General features: G+C 45.0%; 1 protein-coding gene across 1 annotated transcript; it reads right to left on the bottom strand.

The window, feature by feature from the left end:
- Positions 1-213: 213 nt before the first annotated feature.
- boc (BOC cell adhesion associated, oncogene regulated) lies at positions 214-27,957 on the bottom strand. Its single transcript, XM_058635536.1, has 18 exons — positions 27,679-27,957; positions 14,878-15,007; positions 14,004-14,276; positions 10,041-10,187; positions 8,719-8,862; positions 8,111-8,404; positions 6,702-6,974; positions 6,345-6,613; positions 6,071-6,245; positions 5,392-5,460; positions 4,886-5,095; positions 4,316-4,491; positions 3,989-4,211; positions 2,660-2,845; positions 2,353-2,564; positions 2,157-2,245; positions 1,427-1,581; positions 214-1,316 (listed from the first exon to the last, which is right to left on the bottom strand). Exons 2-18 carry the CDS (start codon positions 14,987-14,989, stop codon positions 1,147-1,149), a joined length of 3,177 nt encoding a protein of 1,058 aa, XP_058491519.1. The 5' UTR covers positions 14,990-15,007; positions 27,679-27,957; the 3' UTR covers positions 214-1,146.

The raw sequence follows: 27,957 nt of genomic DNA, 5'->3' as shown, positions 1-27,957 counted from the left end.
TCCCAGTAAATATGACCCTGATGAAGGCCAGGAAATATTCTTTAACCTGAATGTACGCACGCAATGACAATTTATACTGTAGTTTTCATACACACGATGGTTTAACCTTCAGAAAATTATCCATCCGTTCTTCTCTCGCTATCCTTTGGTTGAATGAAAATGACGTACGATTCACGCACCAGCGCCGAAAATGATGCACGAAAAACACACAAGTCAATTTCATAAGCCTTTATTTACATGCAATAGTGCTCCAGCATGTGCAACCATAAAAACAGCTATACTTTAAAACAAAACAAAAAAAAAGGAGGTAAGGGGAGAGGGGGAGGGGGGAGTGTAGATTCAGGATCTCCTTCATTTTGATTGCAGATACTTAAGCACCGACCTGTGAGGGAGGAATAATACTGACACACACCTGTCACAGCGCCCTCACCTGGCTGTCATTTGGTAACCAGCAAAATGAGTAAAACACAAGTGGTCGCAGTATCGAGAGAAGTTCAGCTTATCAATGACTGAGTTAAAAGATTTTTCGTTGTTTTTCCAGAATCTCTCCCAGTGACTTTTAAAAATATAACATAACATTAAAAAAATAAATAACTATACAATATACATATATATATAATCTCTTGTACACTACTTTAAAAAAAAAAACAGATTTACGTTGCATACACTTGTTAATAGTTTTTTGTTAATGATGAGCGACGCTTAATACGGTTGTGTTACGGCTATACGCGGCGACAGGCGGAGGGGGGGGGAAGAGTCGTGTCTCGATAAAGCAAACGGTGAAGAAGCACCTCGTAATTTACAGCACTGGACTGGTTTGAGTGGTCCCTTTTGTTTCTGTAAAGCTAAAAGTCCCTAACATCCGAAAAACACTAAAGGAAAGGGCGAAGGTCTCTACGGGGGAATGACGTGAGGAGGAGGAGAGACTAAAACATGACGGTGCCGATAACATCAGCGTCACCACATGGTTCTCCCTTTGTCTACAAGGTGAAATGAGAGGGCGCTGCATGAAGAGTCTTTTCTTTCAATATGAAAATAACCTTATATACAGTATAATCATACAGTTATGTACAAACGCATAAATACATAAATATCTGTGATACAAAAATAAATATTTTCTTCTGTTTTTGTTTGTTCGACAGTCTCTTATACATCTGTTGCGGTGCCTCTCCCTTCGTCCTCTGGCGTCGCTTCGTTCGGGAGGATGTTCACTTCCTGTATCGTCGCGTCGTGCGACTCCGGCGTTGTGGCGCTCGAGGAGGACGTGGTGAAGATCCCTTCGTCCTCGAGAGATAACAGAGGGAAAGATGTTGGCTCTGCGAGTAGAAAAAAAAAAGGGGGTATGAGGAAAATTCCCTGATTACAGTTTATTTATTAACCGACTTAAGCATGCTGTTAAGTTCCTGATGAGAGAATCCGCTTATACTTTGAGTGACGTCGTCGTCCGATTTATCTTCGTCCCCGCAGACGCTGTCGTCGCCTCCCAGCTCCTCCTGTGAGCTGAAGTGCTGGTGAGAGTCGAGGAGCTGGAGAGTGGAGACGTCGGGAGGAAAGCACGTCTGTTCGTGGTGATCTGATCCACTGAGGACGAGGAAAGAGGAAAGGAAAGGACAGTTTTTCTGTTAGCGGACATTATTCAGAAATACACACTCAGGTGAACCACTGTTGGGATGCATACACGAGGACAGAAACGACTGAAGTGAAAAGCTCCGACAAACACAACTGGTGCATAAATGAGATGCTTTCTGTGTATTGTATGAAATCATTTCACTGTGCTGTTTTCTATTAGAGCTGCAAATGTCAACATGACAGTTAATTATCTAGTTAGCGAGTCAAGTCAACTTAATAACAACCAAAGTGCTTTAGACAGTAAAAGGCAAAACAATGTATAAAACATAAAAACAATTAAAAATACAGAACAGTAAAATAATAAAAATGTCATTTCATACATTCTTAATGCATATAAACACTTATCACATGTACACAAGTACCTTTACTAATCTGACCTCTTTCTTTTAAATGACATACATTTGTGGCCTTATTGCCTCCAGAATATAAGAAATAACGACAAATAATTGAACATTTGACACCCGTTTATATCTAATACTCTTAATCGTGTATACTTTCTACTTAAGTCATGTACATAAATCCTGTACCTGGTGGAGTAGTGGTAGACGGGCAGATGTCCATTTGACAAAGTCTGAGGTAACAGAATGTCACACTCCATGTCACAATCCACCTCATTCTGCAAAGCACAAGGACATTTACGTTATATATTTAACACTTTCAAATAAATAAAAAAGAGCCTGAGCTAACTAACTGTGTTTGTATATTATTATTTTTTGTTTTTACCTGCTGCAGGCCCGGCAGACGGTGTGTTTGGTGGTGAGGTTTGCCGTTGGCAGTGTATTCTCCATTGACGGGGTAGACGCCGTGTGGAGCGGTCATGTGGGCGTCCAGGGGGCAGTGACCGACCAGGGCCAGTCCCTGCAGGGGGACCATGGTGTACTGGCAGGGGGACACTGAGGAAGCCACAGCGGGGAAACACAAGTCGGCAGTTTGCTCTGAAATGAGCACAAAGGGGGAATTACTCGGGTGCACAAAGAAACGCTTGAATCTCTGGTTTGGACGGTTTAGAAGACCGGCGTGGAGCACTCACTCTGTTTGGCCCAGGCCCTCCACAGGCAGAAGGGGATGAAGGCGACAATGATGAAAACAAACGCTCCCAGGACGATACCAACTATGAGGTAGGGGATGTCGCCGGGCCGAGGCACCATTCCGCTGGGAAGCTCCCTACCAGAATCTGGAGGGTGCGAGGGATCGGGACGATGAGGATGGGGACGAGCTGAGGAGACAAAGAGTGGAAAGACGTTTTTTTAACAAGGTAGACAACAAAGTAGACACACTCGAGCCTCATTAACACTGGCATGCTGCAAACCACTAGGTGGCGTAAGGTGGAACATTGAGAGAGAAGCTACATCGTGCCAATGCAGGCAAACCTGCATCTTTGACAGAGCTGGGAATAGGACGACATCGTTTTTCTAAGGTAGCGTATTCGCCGTCTACACGGAAATACGAGGTTTGAGATTTTCCCCACTCTGGGAGGCATTTTCAAACAAAGTACTGTTTCTCCTACATTATGTTGCTTTAAAGCAGTATGGAGCGGTAGTGTTTCATACAGCTTACATGTAACTCCTTCCATGTGTTGCTTTGTTAAACACACCATGAAAACTCCACTCCAGAACCACAGCTGCTTATAAACAACAAAATGTCCTCGGCCAGGTCCCCCCCCCCCCTCACCGAAAGCAACTGTTGGAGATTATCTAATTTCTGAATTATCAAACTGCTTGTGTAACAGACATAAGGAATTCTGTGGGGAAATCTACCCTGACTTGGGGCGAAGCTGAGGAAGATCGCCACCATAATTCCTGCGATTCTCGCTCCAAAAGCGAATCAAAAGAGCCCAAAGAAGCCGTCTTCAATGAACCGCGGACGCAAACTGACAAACAGAGAATCGAGCCGTGTGTTTTCATATGTTTGCACAATTTTCCCTTATTTTCATCATTTATTTCAAAGTTGACGCAAGAGATACACACGTAAAATAGTTTTAAAAGGAGTCGGACTCGGCATAATGTATTTCTGGTTAATTCAGCAGGGCATTCTTTGTTTATTTCTCATTTAGTTTATAATAATTAGATTTTTGTTTTCCAGAATTCAATGAAAACTTTCTTTTGAGTGTGTGTGTGTGTCTGTGTGTGTGTGTTTCTTGTTACATGTGTCTCTATTTAAGAATACCATACGTCCGGCATTAAATACGCACGGCCGGAATATTGTCACATGTTACCGGCCACATGGGCTGTCAAAACTATTTTCTAGTGTGAACTCTGCTCCATGCAGAAAGGGCCCTTGTTCCGACCGGGTCTCAAACCCCGGGTCTTGTTGCTGCAAAGGCAAGAGCGCTGAACACTACACACAACAGTGGCCTCACCTTTGGTTTCCCGGATCACCACGTTTCCAAACTCGCTTTCCCCCTTCTCGTTGAAGCTCTGCATCTTGATGTCGTAGGACGTCTCGGGCTGCAGGTCAGTGATGGAGTGCCAGTATCGGTCTCCCTCCACCACATCCTTCTTATAGTCACTGTCATTGTCGCTGTCTGTTGGCCGGTAGTAGATGTAGAAACCATAGATGGGCGTGTTGTTTACGGGAGTGTACTGTCGGGAGAGAGAGGGAGACCAAGAACTTTAAATAAGACGCCAAAAGAGAACAAACTTTTCCTTTTTTTTTTTTTATTTCTTCTTTCCTCTGAGTAACTCACCGTCCATTTGAGGATGACAGTGGTTTCGTTGATGGCTTCATTGTAGGTGATGTAGGGTCCGTCTACAGGGCGCTCATGTGTCCTCCCACCCACCACAGTGTAGGCCTTAGAAGGAACACTGGGAGGACTGGAACCGATCACGTTCACGGCCACCACACGGAACTTGTATGACGTACCTACGGGGAGACATGACTTATTACTGGCCTGTCTCGGGAGGCTTCGGGCGGCGTGGAATAAAAGTACATATTGTGTGCCGACTAATGATGTTTGTTTTCGCATTACTTTGTGTTTTCCTTTTGAGAAGCAAATGTGATGGCGGCTGTAACTCGGCTGCAGCCGTGATTGATGGAGGCAATTACCGAGACAACTATAACAACATTCATTATGCTGATGAATTTACGGGCCGTGGGAACGTAATGATGCAGGACATCGACTTTGTAATTATACGCAGCGACAGCCTCCTCCCTCACGCCTCCGCTAAAAGTCAGAATAAAGTGTTTTGCGTGTGTAATGTCGCCGGGGGGGGGGGGTGGGGGTGTGTGGTTTTAGGTGCGTTTCGTGATGGCCGACCTTTCTCCAGGCCCGTGATCTCCACGGAGAGCCGCGACGGCGGGATGTTCTCCACCGCCGTCACCCAGTCCTCTCCCGCCTTCTTCACCTTCTTGTACTCCACCCGAAACGACTGGATGGGGAAGCCGCGGTTACCGCGAGGAATCCAAGTCACGTACGCGGACGTCTCCGTTGCCGTGGAGACCGTGGGCTTGTCGGGGGCCTCGGGAGCTGCAGAGGAGGAGAAGTGGTGTCAGATGGAGGACAACAACAGACAGAGACTCGCAATCTGTAATTATGACAGTGGAGGCAAAAAAAAAACAAAAAAAAGAAACAAAAAAAACACCACGCTCAACTTACTGAGGGCTCATCCTTCAGTGACACAGAGGAAGGAGAAATTGAGAAATGTTAGTCGAAAGGAGAACGGGGTTAGCTGTGGACAGACTTGACATTGGTTTGTTACGACAGCAGAAGTTAATGTTGTTGTTAGTATTGTTATTTTGTCTCAGGAGCGACAGGATACGTACGGGAGAGGCTCGGTGAAGGCACAGCTGGAGTTTTGGGCGGGTCGTTGTGACTTCCGAAACCTTTGCGACCTGCAAATAGAAGAAAAACTGTCATGTCTTACTGTAACAAGTGGATTAATACACTGTAAAGAGTTTTCACAGCTGTACAACTGTGTGCCAGTGAACTGTCAATGAGTTTGTATTTGTTTTTATGGGCAATTGAGCTTCGAGACACAGACTGAAGTGGACTAATTGGTCTTTTCATGGGATGTGTGGACAATGAAAAATATTTCACATCTGGGGGTGGAGTGGCTCAGTGGTTAAGGCCGGTACACTGTGTGCGAAAGACATCATGGTCGCAATGGTCGCCAGTTCGACTCCACCCCCATCCACTGTAAGTCGCTTTGGATAAAAGCGTCTACTAGATGACATGTAATCTTAGAACTTCCTTTTGACCACCATTAGATTTGTCACAATGCAATAAAACCACATATATAATGACACAATATATCCACAGTATTAAAATAAAAAGATAAAAGAAAAAACTCTCTCTATAAGCTACATTGTTAAGTATTCAAATGTGACCTCTCTTTTGTTTAAACAACAGCAGGATTGATCCTGACTGTCTAAAATCCAGAGTGGGACACCTGTGTTTATTCTACTATTTCACATTTAGCTCCTATCAAAGAAAGGGCTGTACCTTTGTCACCTTTCCCGGTTCTGAAGGTCATCATAGCAGGCTGTCCCAAACCGGCACAGTTCTTTGCCGTCATCTCTACCTCATACAGGCTGTCGGGCTGCAGCTTAACCAGAGTCAGCTTATGAAGAGAGCCCGAGATGCTGCTGGAGATCCACTCTGCTTGAGGATCTCCCAACTGACAGACAGAGAGAGAGAGAGAGAGACAGAGAGATCGTTTAATGGCAGAAAAGAAAAGCACCGCTTTCAATATAAAAACATCATTTCATTTTTTTACCTTTCTGTATTTGACCAGATACTCCAGAACAGGGGCTCCTCGCTCGTGCCGCGGCCTCCAGGTGAGTTCATAGAAGTCGGCTTTGCCTGTGCGTGGCTGGCTGAGGATGACGGGAGCTTCTGCGGGAAGGATCTGTCCGGGTAGTTCGGAGCAATCCAGGGGCAACATGGCCCCTGTGGCTCCAGGCCTCACAGGTGGCTGCTCTCTCAGCACTTTGTCTGGGCTGAGCGGCCGATAGATCGAGGGTAACTTCCCTCGTGTTGAAATCCCTACACGGAGAGCGAGAATAAATTACATCTTAAGGCTGTGAAACACAATGAAATTCAAACTCCATGAAATTCAAACTCCACAACTTACCAGTTGACACCGTGATCAGGCGAGTGGAGGCCTGCGAGCTGCCCACCCCGTTCTCAGCCATGCACTGGTACAGTCCGTCATCTTGAGGCCCCACATTGGAGACCCGCAGCACCCGGGAGGTGAGGCGGTGGCGAGTCGATGGCGCCAGGGGCCGGGCGTTGTGGAGCCACATCACTGACGGGGCGGGTTTACCGCGGGCCTGACAGATGATGCGGACGTTTTCTCCGTACACGACCTCGTGCTGCTGCAGCTCCACGGTCACCTGAGGAGGTTCTGCAGGAGGCGGCGGAGAAATCCAGTCAAAGACGAAAACATGGGACTGTTTTCTACAGCTCCAGAGCTTTGACTTGTATCAACGTCATTTCATCGACTAATGATTATGCTGATCTAATTATCTGCTTTTCACAATATTATTGGGATAATAGTGGTAAAAATGGGCTTATATACACATACATTTTTAAGACAAAATATGGAAGAACAAAGGTTACAGATACAAACCAACAGAGGAAACAAATGAACTCAAGTTACATTACTTGTGTTACCAAAAATGGTACAAAATGTAAGTTATAAACACATGTTATCAAGGAATTAAATTATTTGTGAACATTCTGTATTAAAAACAAGGACATTTTAATGAATAAGGTCATTATAAATGAAGATAGAGAGAATTGTCATATCACTCATGTGAAATAACAATTTAGCCCACCAACTATTATGCTGATAAGTGAAATTCACCGTGATTAACTTATAATAACTTATAAATAAAAATAAAAATAAATATATAAAAATGCTCGATTCCTGTCAACTAGTAAATCATTTCAGCTTTGACCGTATGTACACTCACATGTGTAAGAGCATGTGTGCCTGAGTATGATGACAACATAATGCGCATGTGTGCGTTTGACCCCCCCCGGTCATACGCACGGGGGGTGAGGGGAACATGTAAAGGCAGGCCAGCGAGTTGATGGTTGGCTGCTAGTGAATAAGGGAAAGACAGAGCTCATTACAGCCTCAGCAGCTCTCTGACTTTAATTAGAGCCAGCTGCAGAGAAACAAGCCCACAACACACACACACACACACACACACACACACACACACACACACACACACACGCAGATACACACAGAGAGAAAATCACTGTAAAAACAGTCATCCATAACTTTGCAATCAAATCCCGCTACAGAAAGAGAGCTCTGTCTCCACCGCCTCTTTCTATCACAACATTGCGCACGCATGCACACACACACACACACACACACACATACTGTCTTCTCTGTCCGCCAAACAGGAGTCAGTCAAACTATTAAATCCGTAACAGTCAAAATCTCCACTCACTATGAAAAGCCTTTACATAACAAATCACAAAAACAAAAATGACACCAAAGCAACATTTTCACAGCTCACTCACCAAACACTTGCACGTCGTAGAGCACCGCCGCGGAGCTCGCCGAGCCGATGCCGTTGTCGGCGCGGCACACGTACGTCCCCGAGTCGCTCTCGCCCACCGCGTCGATCAGCAGGTTGCTGAGCAGGAAGCGCGTGTTGTTGTGCGAGTGCAGCTCCTGGCCGTCTTTCGCCCACGTGACCTGCGGCGTCGGGATGCCACTGGCCACGCACTCCAGCACCAGCCGCTGGCCCTTGGTCACGATGATGGAGCGCGACGCCGGCGGATAAATGATGCGAGCGGCCTCTGACGTGGAGCCTGGGGGGAAAAAAAAGATGAGGACGAAGTCAATATACGAGTCTCAAAATGTGTGTGAATCAAACACATTATCACCACTGACTAAATGAAACCTGGCAACAATGCTGCATAAACCTCACATAAAGTGGCAAGAGAAACACACATGTGTGCCACATGTTTCAAACACAGGCAGTTAGAAAGCTCTGTAATACTGGGTTTTTTCTGATGTGGTTTCTAAATTAACCGAGCGGGTAATATTTCAGAGTGAACTTTGACATCTTATGACTCGAGTACGCTAATAAATTCAAATGTACAATTCTGAGACGGTGACTCACGGCGTATGCGCAGGCGGTCGGCGGAGGCGGACGTCTTGACTTCCTGAGTGACGGGGTTGTAGGCTGCACATTTGTACGGACCCTCATCATCCTGCGTGGCGTTGGCGATCTGCAGGTTCCCCGACGGCATGATGAGGTAGTTCCCTGCAGGAGAGAAGAAGAAGAACGTGTCAGAGTGGGCTCTTACAAAACTCATAAAACTGAATCCTCTGCTGACCAAACACGACTTAAATGGGGGAAGTTATGCCTGTGATGTCAAATATTGAAAAGGTTTCGACACGTATACTCTTTCAGAGAAGACATGTCAAGTAATATAATTCCTTTTTAACATGTATAAATGTTACAAACCTATTAATAACAGAAACAATTACTTGATTAAGCGATTACGAACATCATCGTTAACCGGTTTGAAGTTTTTTTCATGATTAAAAATAAGATTCGATTGTTTCAGCTTCTTAAATGTGAATATTTTCATTGTTTCTTTGCTCCATATAACAAAGAAATCATTAAAAACTGAATCATTTTTTCATCAATCGTGGACAAAACAAGACATTCAAGAACCTCATATTTCCAGGTTTGATAAACACTGATCAACATTTTTTAACATTTTTTTGGACCAAACGATTACTCGATTAATCGAGAAAATAATCGACAGATTAATCGTTTATGGAAAATAATCGTTAGTCGCAGCTCTACTTTGCATGTATAGCGCTACATTTCTTAACAATGTTACAAAGTGCTTAACAAGAAGTAGTAAAACTAAATAAAACAAAGAAAAAAACAAACAAGCAATTGACTAAAGTGACATGGCCACACTAAAAAAAGTGAGGGAACATGTATAAAAGGAATGGAGAATTACTTTAAAAGTATCTTAAAGCATGGATATTGGAGTAAATACAGTAGATGTAAGACTTAATCTCTGCAAAGAGCCAGATGATTTCATATTTCGGCACTGCTGCCAAAAGCCACAGGGTGGAGCCCTCCAGTCTGACCAAAGGCCTGTCAATGTGGTATTCATTTCCTCAGAGATAAGCTGCAGATATCAGTACCTACAGCTCCCAGGCATCATCAGCATACCAGACCCAAACCACAGGAGCTTTTCTTCCCTTCCAGGCAACTTGGACGTAAATAGTTTGAAAAAATAAACAAGTGCATTCCCATGTTTCAACATTCAAGATAATCCCCCCTTATCACTGGTTGTATAATAGGTCAGATAGCAGGATTATAGCATTCCAGTAAATCATCATGATAGTATGGGAATCATCAGGCAGGCAGGCAGGCAGGGAGAGAGAGACGGCGAGTGTTGTGGGAGAGACCGGTACCTTTCGAAGTCTCCAGCCACTCCTGCTTGACGCTGTAGCGGACCTGCGCCTTCGGCTGGCTCTCGGGCAGGTGGCACTCGATGACCGCCGTGTTGCCTTCGTCGACCTCGATGTCCTGCTGGTCTTCGGGCTCGAAGTCCCGCAGCTCTGTAAGACAAGGCAAGAGAGAAAGGTCAGTGCTGTATGTAAATCACAGCTAAAGACACATGTGTAAGGTCAGTCAGACCACAATATTCTCAGGAATACTAACTGCTGTTATCTGCTGATATACATCGCTGTCATGGACTGAAGACATTATTAAGTGTTTGTCAGCAGAAAAGACATGTTTTTTTTTTTTTTTTTTAGGATGAAAAACCTCAGTTTAGCACTGATGTTTCATTTCTACCCCTATACTGCTACAAGAAGTGGGTCACAAGAAAGAGCAAAATGGAGGGGTAAGGGGGTGAAATGGAATTGAGCCTAAGTCCCCACAGACTGCCTTTTCATCAAAGCCAAAACTGGCTAATTTTTCAGTTTCGCTCATTTCCACGTCACTGTGGATGAGTCTAAAGCCCTGAGATTGGTGTCTGTAACATGCGAGTAGATGCGAGTTAATCCTCTCCAACATTATACTGGGAGACTACGACCGGTGGAGTTTCTGTGGGAAAACGGAGGAGTGAGATTACTGGGGCCATGTGCTGCAACTGTGTCCCAGAGACACACAGTCTGCACAGCTTAGACACTCGCCTGACCTCTGACCTCCTAAAACCCCCCCCACCTGAGCAGCCAGGGGGCCGGCCACGAGGTCAGAGGTGAGAGGTGTTCATCCTATTGCATTTCAGAAAAAGATATCCAGTTTGGAAACAACAAAACATTGCTCTTAAGAAGCCTGGAGGGAAGAAGATGATGCCATTTTATAGAGTTGAGGCAAAAGGAAACGGGAAAAGTTTCACACACATCATCACCTGTAGTCAGGCTCCTATTAGACGACACCAGCTGTCAATCACACTGGTGTCCACTCATGTGTGCCGTACTTATGTCTATTTTCCTCTAAACGGGAACATCATTTACAAAATTGAGATCATGTTCAATTAAAGATCCAAAACTAGAAACTGAGAACATTATCTCCACTTCTACACCACACTGGCTATTCGATATATTTTTACTTCCAGAGTAGCCTCACCGAGCAAACCCCAAAGACTACTTCAACTTTCTCTAAACACTCCATGGTCCAGGAGTGAAATGCAAGGTAAATAAAACTTATCCAGGAATGTAATTAAACATCTACCAGCCTGTGTTGGTTTCTCCCCCATTCTTTCCATGAGTGCTATAGCTGAGTGTGTTTTTCTTGAAGTACGACGACCAAGCTGCTGCTACTGATGAGGCTGTGTGCACAGCTCTAATGCAATGAGTTAGGTTCAGTTAAGGCAACAGTATCGAGTGATACTGCTTACGTCACTGTGATATGGAATTAGATTTGTGTCAATTTGTGTCCAGAAGTCTGGAACTCCATCGAACTCCAAGTTTTCCCCATCGATATCCGACAAAATAATTCTATGAGAATCGACCAAACGTTAGATACTTATTTTCTGAATGATTAAATCAGTATTTCATTTGCAATTTGTGTATTTTGACTCTTTTTTATTCACATGACTGCGTTTTGTTCTCTACATTTTCTATATTTTTCTTATATATGGAAAGCTTCAAACATAAGGTGAAGGAATTATCTCACAGTTCTCTCAAACACGAGATACTGAAACCAATGTTGAAAGTGAAGGGTTAGAATATGGACGTGGAATCATCATTCCATTATCATTGTGCACAAGAAGAAAAACTTATACAAAACTAATCACAAACAAAACAAAAATAGAGTGCTTAAATTGCAGTTTTTGCAATTTGCTAATTGGTCTGTTTCAAATTGCATTTTTCGTTTTAAAAATGACTTCTCGTTTAGTCCAAGTCTAGACACTTGGTCACTACACAAACACACACTCGCACGCACACTCACACATCCATCCCTGAGTGTGTTTCAGCTCTTGGTCTGAAAGATGAGAATCACAGCCAGGATATGTCAACCTAAGTAAGAGTGTGAGTGTTCAGGGAAAAAAAAGGCTGTGTGGCGCTCCATTTGCTAAATCAATCAGGTGCTGTTTTTACAGCCACCACCACCCTCTCCTGTCCTCCCTCTCTCCTCCAATGTACTCTCCTTCTGCCTACTACTTTCAAAGTCCTCTCTTTTTTAAAAAAAAAAACAAAAAAAAACACTCACTCCACTGCCCCGCATTCTTTACAGGAACAGCCCCGCATGTGTTGCCTCTCAGGTGTACGTGCGTGCATGTAAGTGTACACGTGTGTATCCTGGAGGATTGATGGTATTCATAAAGTGAAGCAGACCTCCCGCACCAGGGCTGTTTGGCAAAGCCTTCTTAAATATTTCAAGAGAGAAGGTGCATTCATCATCTTAACGCACAGCAGCAGAAGTAAGGGGGGGGGGGGGGCCTGCGCTGCTGAATTATAACATGTTTGTGCAGCGTTTAGAACGCTCACGTTGAGCAGATACATGTCTATGTTCTCTGCAGATCATCGGGGGTGGGGAGGAGAGAGGGAGGGAGGGCGGGAGGATGATTGTCTGCACAAGAATTCAAGCGAGGAGCTTTTAAGTCACGCCAAAGAAGCGCAGACTCTTCTTCAGAGGCGGAGAGCACGGAGAGTCTGGATTGAACCTCTCCTGATCACAAAAAACATGTGCACACAACTAAGAGGGCTCATGTGGAAAAAGGCAAGCACGTACACACTCCCCACGGAGCAATTCCTTAGGCAGTCTGGGGGTGGCCAAGGAGAGAGCGTTATTAAATTAGAGAAGTTTTTTTCGGGAGGGGGGGGGTGGGGGTGAGTCTGGCTCCACATGTGGTTATCTCAACACAATTCATCCTCCTTACTGGAGCTATCAATAACTTTTAATGCCTTTGTACATGTGCGGCACACTCGCTCAAAATATCACCCTGCATGAAAGGGGGGGGGGGGGGGGGGAGTAGGAACATGAGGTGAAGTCAACAAAAGAGGGAAAAGTGGAAGATAATGAAAGGAGGTAAGGGGGGGGGGGAGTGACAGGGTGCAGAGTGAAAAAGAAACAGAGAATGTGACACTGCATCTTCTCTTGTGTAAGGAGTAAGGATGGTCTTGTCCTGACTGGCCTAAAACACTTCTAGTTCCTCCAGCTATGACAGCCGCATACATCACATCACTACATGGAAAACAATACAGTTGACAGTGCACCTTTTCCTTTTTTTCTTTTATTAAAACGCTTGTGTGTTTAAGTCCGACATACACCCAGAAACTGTGTCCACCCCCTCACACAAACACACATTTCCCCTCTAACCCTCTCCCCAATTACGGGGCCATAATTTCTGGTGAGCCCTGCTGTCGGGGGCCTGTGGAGAGGAATGTGGTGTTGTGGGGAGAAAAGGGGCCAGTTAAGGTTGGGGGGGGGGCCCCAGGCTGAGTCCAGGTCCCTTCTCACTGCCCTGATTGCCCCCCCCCCACCCCAGCCCCTGGGTCCCCTCCATTCCTCTGGTTCAGGTTACACAGCTTCAGGCCCCTCCTGAGTCCCATGATGCATATCAAATATAACAACACACAGTCAGAGCAGCACAGCGCTAAAAATGTCAGTGCGGAGAAAGATTGACTTTCACTCCATTAGATCAATATGACGCCACAGCTGTTGTCTAATAAATACAGTCTGACTGTCGCTAATCAATGATGTGCGACAAATTCCTCCATCACGAGCACCAAAACTGTCGCTGGAGGAGTTTTGAAATCTCGCACAGTGGAAAAGTACAAGCTTTTACACAGTTGCCGTTTTAAACTAACAAATACCGCCTCCTCACTGTTTTTGTTTGACTCGAGGAAAATGGAGTTAAAGAAGGCCGGCTCTGGACACTCTGTGTGTTTATTTGTCGCAGCTTTGTGTGGGTGGCTACTCACTGGCAGCGGTGACATTAGCGGGCACACTGGCCAGAGCTCCGGCGCTGGTGCTGACCACACACTGGTACCTCCCCAGTGTCACGTTGGAGAGTGTGGGAATGAACAGGCCACCGGGCCCCAGAACTACGCCCAGCTCTCCGTCCAACAGCTCCTGACCGTTGTGATGCCAGCTGATGTTGGCGGAGGACGGCCGAGCGCTACAGCGCAGGTTCACGCTGCCTCCCAACTTCTGCACCACGGACGCCGGCTCTTCGGTGAAAGCTGGGACCTCATCTGAAAAAAGCAAACAAGGCTAAAATTAAAATCTAATCTTCACACAAGTCACGATATAAAAGACATTATACTAATTATGCAACTAACAGTGACCACTTTCTTTAGAAAATCAACATCATTAGAATGCAACATCCCAGAGCAGATATTTTGGACTCCCTGCTTGAAAAATGACTTGTACGATTAATCAGTCATCATAATGTTTACCAGTTTTCTTTCAATTCACTCATCGACTAACTGGGGGGGGGGGGGGGATACTCGCCGTTCTCGTACATACTGTATACACACGCATAACACTTTCCCCCCTTTCGGTGCACGCTTGGTAGCTCGTGCAGCTTATACACACTACCTACTGCTTCAGATTTATTTCAAACAAACTGCTGTTGCTGCTGACAGACACATAAAACACTTCCCTGCCTGGGAGCCACAATCATTTTTCCTGGCAGGATCCGTCCTGTACCAGGTGTTTGGAAAAAAAAACTAATGTAAAGGCGTCAGTAATAAGTACCGTTCAGACGAGTAGAACATTTTTATTACAGATTGTTGCTTCAGAGATTCAGGGTTTGTTTTTTTTGTTTTTTAACACCACATTTTGTCTACTCACCAGAGATGGAGGCGGCGCTCTGAAGGCAGCATAGGAGTACTGCACCCAGAGCACACAACACTGGAGCCCTTCTCTTTTTCATCCACGGAGTCCAGTCTCTCTTTCCAGACATCTTCCATACACGTCCCCCCTGAAAACACAAAAGAAGAGTCATCAACAAACACCATAAACCACTTTATTCTGACTGAAACACACACACACACACACAGGAACGCAAATCGTCCAGAAAAACATTAGATTTCTACTCTGTGTCTAGCGTACTTGTACACACACACGTACACAAAACAGGCCGCCATTAACGAGACACAACCCAGGCGAGGCGCGGTGCACTCTGCAGCAAACCCTCAGCAGCCAAACTCCAGACACAAATAAAGCCTTTCTTTTCTGTCAGCCCCCATCCCACCGCTGACCCCGTCTCCTCTGCCTGCACCCGCACCCATCCTAGCCTGCATTCATCAAAGGGGCGCCCTCATTCTGCGTAACCCAACCCCCCCCCACACCACCACCACCTTCAGTGCTCAGGTGTAACTGATACAGGTAGATGGTCCGGGAGGAGGAAAGAGGGGTAGAAGTGGGAAAAAACACACACACACACACAGGCTGCTTTTAAGAGTCGGGACAAAGAACAACTAATGAGAGACAGGACGGGGATGGAGGAGGGGGGTTCTTTCATACTTTTCTGTAATTATTGGGAGGGAAATGAAGACGATGGTCAGTTTATTAACAGTAAATGCAGAGAAGAAAAAAAAACAGAAAACTTTCTCACTCCCTTGTCGTTTGCTGCCAAGTTTCCCGAATTCTTTCCTGTCAGGTTAAACTAACAACTTCCCGTCAGAATGAGGATGAGGGTGGTCCTGCAAAACTGAACCTCGCTTTCTCTCTCACATGTTAGAGAACATGGACACACTAAAGGGCGAATCACTACAGCAAAAATGGAAGCAGTGCAAAAAAAAAAAACAGTTCTCATACATATTTGTCTTGAACTTATTATGGCAAGAGAATGATTAATGAAGCCCAGGGAGGAGGGACTACTACACACACACACACACACACACACACACACACACAGACACACACTAGGGGCCAAAGCAGGACAGTGGAGTGGAAACTCTTACAGCACCTTCATCATCTAATGGCAGCAGTTTAGCTGCCTGGCACATTCATCGAACGAGCAAAGCAGCATGCTGATGGAAAATCAGCGGTTAACTACACCGACTGACACAATAGGCCTCACTTCAGCACTGAGGTCAGTACATTTTGTACAGCCGGAGGACGTCATCTAAAATACATTTAAAAATGTTTATTTGGTGGATCAACAAAACATTTGCCTTTTTAATTTTTTTGCAAATCTACAAAACATGTCCCCCGATCACCCAGTAAAACACGTGTCCAATATTTTGTCTCCCCCTCCCTTTTGATCTCCACCAGCTCTGTTGCTGCTCCACACTTGTTGCTTGTGGTTTTGACGCAGTATGCGGTGGAATTTCAGAGCGTTCTTTGCCGAGAAACCAAAAAAAAATGCTTACTGTTGCTGAAAAACAAAGCTGATGACAGCTGTGGTGCAAAAATGAAAACAGTGACCTTAAAGATGCAAAAACACCCCCCCCCCCTCCAAGAGTAGAGGAGAGAGTCAATAGTGATAATTCTCTGTGGGTTACTGGCACGACTTGACCTCTTTCACATTCTAGCAATTATTAATATAAAATGTAGCCGCAATTATCAAACATTCTGGATGTTTTCTGTCTCTGCGTCTCAACGTACATACATGTACAGTTTCATTTACTCACTGGTCGACTCAGAGAGTAGTGGGCTGACTCGGTAAACAAATAGCACAGTACTGAGGGATGAGGAGCGAGCATAGGTGAGGGCCTGTGGCTTCTGTGGCTCGTGGCTGTATGGACACAACCCAGGACAGCTGCCCATAAAAGACACACAACATCTGTATCAAGCACCTGTCCCGACCGTAAAACCACACCGATCTGTCTGCCAACTGGACGTGGACACGCAGCGGGACACGCTACCTCGGCCTTGCTTGAGATGCCCCAACTGTTTTAGTTTCAGTCTTTTTCAATTCAAAATAAAAGTGGAGACAGAAGCCGAGATGGAGATATGTTTCAAAGGCCGCTCGTACATCGCCACTCCAAAAAAAGCCTGTGTCTGATTCATTAGTCAGCTGAGCCCTGTGTTTGCTTAGCAGATACCCCCACCACGGGATGAATAGTTGGCCTGACATCCACGTCCAACTTTTTCCATCCATCCGTCCCAGAGAGGTTACAGGCGGCGAAAGAAGTGCCTCCTACGCATCGGCGAGACTGATAAAAACCAGAGCATAAACACAGACAGCTCGTCTAAATTAGGAGCCGAGAGAGAGAAACTGTGTGCGTGTGTGTGTTTTGTTCCTTACCAGAAATGAAAAAAAAAAAAAGAGCAATGTGTGGCAAACACTCGCAGGCTGTGTGGTGTGAAAAACATTTTTCTGTGACAGTACGATGAGGAGTTCTGTGTGAATTTTTCAAAAAACTGTCAGTTCCAGCTCAGAAGTACGGTTACTGTTCGCCAGAACTATTTTCTGCCATCATGCAGTGGAATTGAGACTTAACAACAGTGAACTGACTCGACTTAAAAAGCAAGATAGGGACAAAACCTTTTTATTTACCTCGCAATAGCAAGAGGACACAATCACACAGCCTCGCAGAGTGTTTGTCACTATCTGAAAAACACAGTCTCTTCATTGATTACATAAGTCCATCTTTATAGAGAGATCTCACCGCGAAGACTCTTCATTATGCTTCCTTTGCACCTGAAGCGTGGTGTAACCCAGTGTTTCTGTGGAAGTTTCCTCGCTCCAACACACCTGATTCAAATAAATATGATCGTTATCAGAATTCTGCACAGCTTGTTGTAGAGCTAACCTTTTGAGTCGTCAAGGTTGTGTTGGCGCAAGGAAAACGTCTAAAACATGCAGGGCAGTGGGTTGTCCAGGACCACTCATTGCATGCTTTGAAGTAGAATCAGGACAATGGTCAAAGGCTGTGTCACTTTCATGATCAGCACTCAGAGACCTAGACCAGAGCATCTCTGCTTGTGAAAACTTGACTTGGCCCTCCCCTCCTGAACTCAAGACCTGACTTAACCAGGCACTTGAATTTTAACTCAAAAGACCAACATGCAGCTCAGTACACAGGTGCCTGTGAGTGAATTCATGTGCAACATTCTGTGGCACACAGTACAAATATTGTGGAAAATACGAGGAGGAGGTTTTTTTTTCTTGCGGTGGTGTGCAGACATGCATCATGAGTGTCGGTATTTCGATGCCGCATAAGTCGCTGTGGTGGAGAGTCACTTGACAGAAGTTCATTGTGAGTGCGGTAAGTAAAGACACCGGGGCCCCTGTTCTCCCGGGGCCACTGTCGGTCCCATTGTCCTCCTGTGTCCGTGGATAAATTCATTTTGACAACCCTGCTAATTGGATAAAACCAGACTGGAGCCTCCTGCCCGAACGCTCACATTCCATCTACTTTCTGGCATGGAGAGGACACACGGGAGGGGGGGAGGTGTTGGTGGGGGGGAGGGGGGATGCAGGATAGTAACTCCTTCTGAGGAGCTGAGCTGTTGAATATTTATCACCTCCCCAAACTCCCGTCCTTCCTCAGTTTTACGTCTTTTTACACCCCCCCTCCCCTCCGCCGAGGTTCTCCAAACACCACAAAGCCCCCCTTTAGATAAACACATGCGGTGTCAAGTGTGAGGAGTGCCGGGGGTTCAACTGCCCCGCTCGAGCCCGCGGCCCACAATGCCACGCTGCATATCTGCCATGCGGGAGGCCGGTTGCCCCTGGCGACGCTAACAGGCAGAACGCACCTTAATAGAGTGGAGAGTCATTGTAAAGCAGTGAGCCGGTGCATGGACAAAGACGCCGTAGACCTCTGGAGAAAGGGGAGACGCTACTCTGAAGGGCCCGGGGAAGAGCTGATGGGCCTTGCTCAATGACCAAATAGAAGGGGGGGGGGGGACTCAATGACCAAGAGGTTTGAGAGTAGTATGTGGAGAAGTTTGGGGAGGTGGGGATTGATGTGAGATGGGTGAAGGGGGTTTATGGTAGGAGTTTGAGGGGGTGAGGATGGAGAGGCTGGCGGAGAAAGCAGAGGAGTGACTCAAATTAATAGAGAGGATGTCAACTGGCAGGCGAGCAGGAGGAGAGAGCAGGGCCTCGTCAATGAGAGGGTGTGTGTGTGAGTGTCACTGAATGTCCCAACATATTTTCCCCCTCACTCAGTTAATCTGTTTGCTGGCCTCTGGTCTGACTCGGGCACACGGATGAGGATGAGGAGGAGGTCTGGAGATCGCCCAACATTCCGAGAACACACCCGCTTAACTGTCAGAGTACCGGGCATGGAAAGAGTAACTAGTGAATCTCATAATATCTTAAATTGATATATTTAAATAGTAATTTTCATCAAAAACTATATGATGGAAAATAAACAGGAAATGCTCACAAGCTAAAACATTTACAACTTAATTGAAGACAAAGCAAAGCGTGTTTCAAACTATTCATATAACATGATCTTTTCATCAATTTGCAGTATTACGTCTTTTGTTTCTCACTTTTACCAGATGAACTGAGGACAGAAAAGTTTTGTAATCATTTAGTAATTCAGTCTTTAAGTAATTTCCAAGCATAATTCGGTCATATCTGATTGGCCGTGTTTCATTGACACTGCTGGACAAGGCTGTTTCTGTTTCAAGGCCAAAAAGATGGAATAGGCTGCCGTGGAGACTCCCCGTTCTCACGTGCTTAACTTCACACAAGCACAAACTTGGCAAATAAACAAATGCCAAATCTATTCCCATTTATCTCTCTTCTCCCCCAGATGAGTTTTCTCAGAGTCGGACAAGAAGAAAACCTGCTGAGGTCTTATCTTGGAATGAAAGCTCTGCCCAACAGGTGGAACGAGGGCCCGTCCAAATCCTCTCTCTCCTCCAGACATCGCTCGTTCTCATGCCATAACGTTACACATCAAAAGCATCTAAGCGTCCCTAACGAGGCTGAGAATCCACCCCCTACTCCTTCATAATGCTCACACACACGCTTCACAAAGTATTAACGAGCTATATGCTCGTCCAATTCCTCCTCTCCCCCCCCCCATACCAACGCTAACGAGCAACAGAGTGTCAGGGATTAACGAGAGAGATCTGGAAAAGGCCCTGTGATGGAAAGAAGGAGGGCGTTTTTAATCAATTAGGCACCGCAGCATTTGCATAATTTAGATAACGAAGCTGAATTAACCACGGAGAGCTAATTACGGTGCCATGGTGAACGCTCGCACCCGCCCTCCTCTGCCCGGCGTGGAATGCCAGCAAAGCCCAACAGAGCCATGGGAACAGGAGGAGATGATTGGCGTTTCTGGGGAGGTTTGATACAGACGGAGGATAAAGAAAGGAAGGAAACAAAGCTTATGGTTTAATTTTTGTAATACAAAAAAAAGGAGGGAGGGGGGTGTACGCATGTTCGGTAATTTTCTATGATTCTACTTCTATAAAAAATGTTCTATAAAACTAAAGTTGACTTGATTATAGTGAAGAAAATAGGGGAAGAAAATAATTTGAAGGAAAGGTGAAAGGGATCAAGTAACACAAATAAGTACAAATATTATGGTGCTTTTCCACTACGTGGTACCGGCACTGTTTTTTGCTTTTCCATCAGCAGTAGTACCTGGTACTATTTTTTAGAACCTGCTCTTGTGAGGTTCCAAACGAGCTGAGCTGATACTGTACGTGAAGTCGTCAGATTGCCAGCCAGTCTTAGAGTCATGAGCGAGATGTCAAACACGAGAATCCAACTGAACAACGTAGATCAGTTATCACACTGTCATCAACCTGCAGGACAGAGCTCTTTCTCACCTGGACAAGTCTGGGAGCACTGTGAGGATCATGTTTTTTGATCTCTCCAGTGCTTCCAACACCATACAGCCAGCATTTCTAAAGGACAAGCTGGAGCAAGCAGGAGTGGATCCTCACCTCACATCCTGGATTGTGGATTATTTGACTGATCGACCTCAGGTCTAAGGATTGTGTATCTGACATGGCTGTCTGCAGTCCAGGAGCCCCACAGACTTCTCCTACTGCTCCCCCTCCTGTCACCTGCAGAAGTTCTCTGATGACTCTGCAATTGTCGGCCTTGTCGCAGGAGACGACACTCTCCTACTACACCGGTGAACATCCAGGAAATGGACATTGAGATGGTAACATCTTACAAATACCTGGGTGTTCACATAAACAATAAACTGGACTGGTCTGATCATGCTGCTGCACTTTACAGGAAGGATCAGAGCAGACTCTACCTGTTGAGGAGACTAAGGCCTTTTGGAGTGCAGGGAGAACTCCTTAAGACCTTCTATGACTGGGAAGCTCCTTCAGTAACAGACTGAAACATCCTAAATGTCTGAAGGAGCGTTATCGCAGGTCGTTCCTTCCTGCAACTGTACAACAATCACTGCTCGCAGTAGACCACACAACCAGGCTCCTCATTCCTCCCTTCCACGTGCAATATACTTATACATATTTATACTGTAAATATCAAGTCCATACTGTGTATATTTTGCTAACTGTCTATAACGTACTATTTTTAACAAATGTTTTATAGTCTTAGTGTTAATATATTTTTATATTGTAATTTTCTTACAAGTTCTTACAAGTACTGAACTAATCTTTTTAATGAACTGATTCAGTACATTGAAAACAACCGCTTTACAAGTCACTAGTTGTCACATGAGTTTCATGCAGCCGTGCTGTGATGACGTACCGTGGAAAAGCACCATTATTGTGTGTAAGAGCAAAAGAAGGGTGGATGGACTGAAAAGGCATACATGCTGGAGATAGTAGGCAATAAAGAAGAATTCCAGACTGACCAAACAACGAATATGCATATAACTTTGATAATAGATGAAATGTTGAGTCAATTAGCCAGACAAACATGTTTGTTTTACAGCAACTGGCATCCTCCTCCTCTTCCTCACCTCTACACTTGAATATTAGGTGTTACATTAACACTCACGTGCCTTTATAAACCCCTTGAGATTTATCTTATACATTCAAGTTTAATTTTACAGTGTACCGTTTGCTCATTCGTACATCCGTAATTGCTTTCATTAAGTTAATAATTACTGGTTCCGGGACCCTCCTTATAATCTTATTTTCTTGTTACTGTGGTTGTTATGCACCAAAATATGAAAGCAAATGTCATTTAGTGGTGTGAAGACATCAGTGTTAAAAAGACACATGGCACATAAGTGTGTATTCTGATGAAAGGTGGACGCTTTATCAGAAGCTTCAACTGCCCACAGAGAGTCTGGATTACACACACACACACACACACACACACACACACTCATAATCACTCCCATACTCTGCTGGGAAAACTAACTAATACCCAGGATTTCACAGTGCTCATCACACACATACACACACACAGTTACATATTTCATCTGCCCACAACCATTCTTTCCCTGCTTGTGTTCTCTCTCTTTCCCCACACACACACACACACGCACAAATACGCACACACACACACACACACACACTTGAAGACACATAAGCAAGCAATCACACAAACTCCTATTACATGGTAAAAGTATACTCACAGAGGCACATAAATATGCAGACCTCAGGAAGTTTTTCCAACACCAAATGTCAACATGCAAAAAAACAGGCTACCACTTATCTCCGACCCAAAAGACAAACTATGTACACGCATACAAGTCATATACGTAGAGTTCTGTAGCTGTAGCTTATCTATAGCTTTGCTCCATGTGTGTTCCCGTGTCATTTTGGGGAAGGGGTTGGGGGGGGAGGGGGGTAAAGGGGCCCCCAACTCCTTTGGCAGCTCATGCATCAGAGTGAATGGAACCAATTATAAATCAAGAGCAATTTCTCCCCATTATTCAGCAGGAACCGAGAGAAAAATAAAAGGAGGGAGGGAGGGGGAGAGAAACGGGGACTACTTGGCCGTACAACTCTCAGTGGGAGATGAAGGAAAGAAGAAGGAAAAAAAAGGCAGCGTGAGCAAAATATTATATGAAAAACAGATATGAGCAGGCATTAGGAAACTGAGATAAGGAAGAAAAGGAAGGAGGGAGGGAGGGAGGGTGAAGAGAGGCAGTAAAGTTAAATAAAAAACGACTGGAGGAGAAAGTTATGGGAAAAACAGATATGAGAAGGGATTGGAAAGCAGACAGGGGCAGGAAATTGAACAGCAAGCGAGGGTGTGTGTCAGGGCGTCAACTGCGCTCAAGATGGTGCAACCGACTTTTGAATGTGCACTCCATGGTTGTGAAGCGAAATCCGCTGCGTCTGAAAGAGCCTCTTAAGAGCAGAAACAGCTGGAGGAGGCTGGTTTCAAAGAGACCTCTCAGTTTCAGAAGTTGGGAGTTTTGAGTGTGTATGTGTGTGTGTGTGTGTGTGTGTGAGAGAGAGAGATGCGGTAAAGCAGAGCTACCATTTGTCCTGTCACTCAGAGCCACGGATGTGCATTATCCTACGGGGAGAAAGCTCCGAAATGTCATTAAATGAAACTTCACAACCGCACAATTTGGACAGCAGACAGAGGAGCGGTGTTGATGGAAAATTCCAGTTGTGATAACCTCGGGGGCCCAATAACTAACTAATCTGGTGCCCAGTGATTTATTCTGTTGGATCATGTCTTCTCCTGCCAGTTTGACATTCTTGGATGATGAGTTTCTTCTCTCTCTGGGGCAACACTTTAAATCTGATTATTGGATAAAGCACTGGAACACGACCCAGATTCCTTGTCGTTTTTTTGTCTTTCTGAAGCTTTTATTGTTTCGTTCACACATGCTCAGGACAGGAACACAGTGTGCAGTTCATTTTTTTTTCCAGCACATGAAACGTGTGAGGGCTTCACATTATACGTCTGTGCACAATACACCAATTGTAGCCCGAGAATAAGCCAACAAAAATGAAACAGATTTTTTTTAGTGAGTGTGAGTGTGTGTGTGTGTGTGTGTGTGTGATGGAGCCAAATAAAGGGGAGAAAGTGAGTGATGGAGGCTTAAGCTGAGCAGTCCCAGTCAGAGAGCAACCTCATGCCTGTGTGTGAATGATCTACTGAAGCGTCTGGGTTGCTTTTGGCTCGTAATAACACCCCTCTAATCTTTGTCCAAATATCTGCTTTGCACACACAGAGCTATTTGTCTACACACACACACACACACACACACACACACACAGTCTTCTTACTCCAGTCTGGAGTTGATCAATGATCTAACAGCACTCACACTTCACTCACAATGCATGTGTGTGTGTGTGTGTGTGTGTGTGTGTGCAGAAAGAATGAGTGTGAGCATGGTTTGGGTAACTTCATTATCTATTCAAGAGCCTCTTGACTCTTTCTTTAAGTAGTGGAACAAATCAACTCAGCTGGTTTAAAGACTATGGGTGATCACATTAGCTGTGGAGACAATGACTAAGAGCCTGATTATATTTATGATACAGATCTAAACAGAGGACAGGCGCGTCATTTGAAGCCGAGAAAACAATACCACCGTCCAACTCTCTGTCAGAACTTTCTCCTTCGCTGCCCCCCCCCCCATTTTTTTTTTTCAAACCTCACATTCCTCCCTCCCTCCTCTTTCTCTCTCGCTCTCTGTGGTCCTGGCTGACAGGGAGGATCATGAGGAGAGAGGTATGCAGCCCCAGGGGAGGGGCTTGGACCTCGGCCACCTGCCGGCCCAGGTGTCCCTCTCTGGTTATCCAGTGTCCGACTGGACACAGAAACCCTCCCAGGGGCGCAGGGCCCACGCATGAGCCTCCAATCTGTCGGCACGGGAGGACTAATGCGCCGTATGTCAACGGGCCAATAATGTCCACCTCTGAGAAACGAGGCAGCCTTATTTGGCAATGAGTGTGCTCCGTGCCGGTTCACGGGGAGCACAATAATAATAATCCAGAGACACTCTCGCTGAAATTAGAAAAATGTAAACTGCCTAATTGTCTCTCATACACAAAGAGAATATTTTCCTCTTAGTTATCACCAAACAACCACCAGGTGAGCAAAAAGAGGACCAAAATGAAGAGCAGAACATTCCAGTGCTGAGATAATCCTGATGGGAAAGGTACTGTCACTCACAAAACCTGAAATACACACACACACAAACACACAACAGGCCCACAGAGTCTACCTGAAAGCCATTATGGCTGCGTGAGTGTACCCGCTGTCACAGAGATGAAAGCATGCCCTCAGGAAGGACTCTTTTCTTCTTTGTCAATTTACACCAATGCTACACCCTTAACAATAACAATGCTGCCTTCCAGCACCAGATCTGAAAGTCTGAAACTTTCAGCTCGGAGCAACGACCGCCATCCTATAATCTCAAAGTGCATTTTGAAATCCATCTCCCATCTTTTACACTTTGATTTACAGTCAGGCGAGACTCAGACAAGTTAAATCACATCCTTCCAATCGTGTCATAAATACATATATGTCACACCTCATATGGTAGAGTCAGATTTTAAACTACTTGCTGCTTTACCTAAATCCACACGGTAACTTTTCTTTACAAAGGTGAAAACAAAAGAAAAAAGTTAGCTACTATAGAACGTATGAAAAAACTACCCTCCAGATATTCTGGCCAGGAGAAGTTTGTGTTGCCACTACATCTCAGCTTGGCAGGTCACCAAGATCAATCAACCTTAATTTAAAACTCTAAGACAATGAAGTTACTTTACTCTACTGAGCCTACACGTCTCTTTTTTCTATAAATACACACATTTTCAGGACTTCTATACACCTCAAAGCTTGTATTATAGTTATATTGAATGTGTTTCACTCATTATTACAGCATGTACAGAAAAACCACGTCATAACACCGCTACAGAGATTACGTGTGCCTGTGATTTTCGGTAACCGAGTTAAAAATAATAAAAGATAATCTAGATGGTAGCATATATGAGAATAAAAAGAGCATGTTTCTGCTGATCAGCTTTGGTCTGAAGGATAATCTGCAGTCCTATAGCCTGTAAACTTTTTTTGATTCATTTTCATATCCACCCTTAACAAAAATCATTGTATAAAACACATCTGGAGGATATTAAAATGCATCTAGGGAGTACAGATATTTATTGAGTCTGCTTTGTTGTCTTTTATCCCCCTGTGTTATGACAGCAGGACTGTCTCTTGTAAAATTGATTATGAAAGCATACAATTATGTTTCCCATCCACCACATAATTCATCAGAGGACAGAGGCAGTGTGAGAAACGGGCATATAATCAGACTGAGATCAATTAGTGCGACTTTCATCTACCCCGACAGCCAGAGATGATCATCATCAACAACAACAACAACAACAACAACAACAACCACCACCACCACCAACCAAACAACAGGCTCCTTCTTTTTTTCCACTGAGACCAATTAATGCCCTTATGAAGCTGAGCGCCTAATTGGAGGAGGCCTGGCCATTCGCCCCAACTTTTAATCCAAGTGACATTGAGTCACGGGGAACAATTGGGGCCCTCTTGTTTTATGCCATGTCTAAATGTAATCCAAATAACAAAAACGACACCTGGGGTTGGAAACTCAAGCCCCTGCGGCTGTTCTTGTAGACAGACCTCTGTCCCCTGCGTCTCCCCCACATACTCTCCTTCCTCTGGCTCTGCACCAGGCCCCCGTGGTGAGCGACACCTTGGCCAACACTCATTAGCTGGCCCCCATGGGATTAAGACAAACATTTTCTCATTAAAGCAGACCTGGATCAATGAGGGATGATATCAGGAGAGAGTCTCCTGACAGTGAGACTGGACACTGACCTCTCTCCCTCTCTCCCTCTGCTGCTGCATTCCTGTGCTGAGCAGCTGTCACTTTAATTAGGTTATTCTGACAACAGGACACTGGTTTCAGGGTGAAGGAGACTGTAGAAGTGCACACAGGTGGCATTACTATCATTATTGTGGTGTGTTTCAAGACAATAGACTGTATGTAACATGAGATGATTGTCCTTTCAAAACACAATCTCATTCCTAGATGTAAAATAATAATAATTTAATGAGAACCTCATGATTTGTCTATGATATTCTAGGGTTTTGGAGCATTTTCGTGCAGCACAGCACTGCAGCACAGCCCTATATGATAACATGGGGGGGTAAATCTGGCGCAGCTCACCATGTCTGTTTTCTGTTACCCTATGGGAACGACTATAGGCTGCGGCCTGCAAAACGCAAGACACTTTTTATCCACCAAAAAGGGCACAAAAGTTCAAAAAGGCGACTTTGAATGAGTGCAACGTGTCACACAATGATGTTTTTGAGACTCACGTTCGGCTCCCATTGTCACACGAAGTCAGGCGAAGGCAGAAAGTTTAAGAAAAATGTCTGGAAAATACGGACGCGGAGCTCGACCAATCAACAACCGGCTACGTCCCGAGAGATAAAGTTCACTTTTTTTTATTAAAAAACAAGAAAAAGTAACAACACGGAGAGTCAAACACACGCACGGCACACATCAACGAGCCCATTGAGAGTCTGGAAACAAAGTAACACACGTTTATTTGGCGTCAATAATGTGTGAAAGGCAAAAAACAAACGCGGCTATGAAAAGTTGTCCCACAACCATGAACTATAGTGTTACTCTGAACACTCAAAATCCTACCACAATGACGACTTCAGAGCGTCGTTAAAAGTCGCTAGAAACACTCAAACCGATACGTGTTTGTGTGACTTTGTAGCACACGCTGATACTGAAGAGTAACACGGCACAAACACGGAGCGCACGGCGGAATAAAACTCACCAAATCTGCTCTGGTTGGTGCTCACACCACGCTGTAACCGCCCGATATCTCCTCTCCGTGTCTCTCCTCTGCTCGCTCAGGTTTAGTCCCAAAAACGCAGCACGTCTTCGCGTCTCTTGTTGCCTCTAAAAGCCTCACTACTACTGCTGCTGCTGCTGTGTTTGGTAATTTACTGCGATACCACCGACATTTTCTTCGGCTCCCCAAGTTCTCACATTGAAAGGCCGTTTTTGGATGACTGAGCTCTCAAACAATTCTCCCTTTTGCGACGCCGTTTTC

The sequence above is a fragment of the Solea solea genome, chromosome 1 (genome assembly GCF_958295425.1).
Source record: "Solea solea chromosome 1, fSolSol10.1, whole genome shotgun sequence".
NCBI classification, from domain to species: Eukaryota; Metazoa; Chordata; class Actinopteri; order Pleuronectiformes; family Soleidae; genus Solea; species Solea solea.
The sequence above is the reverse complement of the archived record's forward strand: the minus strand, read 5'-3'. Positions and strand labels throughout refer to the sequence as shown.

Bases quoted from the DNA above. Each gene is read 5' to 3' on its own strand.
- boc (XM_058635536.1), bottom strand. From the start codon at position 14,989: ATGTCTGGAAAGAGAGACTGGACTCCGTGGATGAAAAAGAGAAGGGCT. The intron at 6,614-6,701 runs GTAAGTTGTGGA...CTCTCCGTGTAG, and splicing joins CCTGATCACGGTGTCAACTG to GGATTTCAACACGAGGGAAG. The intron at 1,317-1,426 runs GTATAAGCGGAT...TTCTACTCGCAG, and splicing joins GGACGACGACGTCACTCAAA to AGCCAACATCTTTCCCTCTG.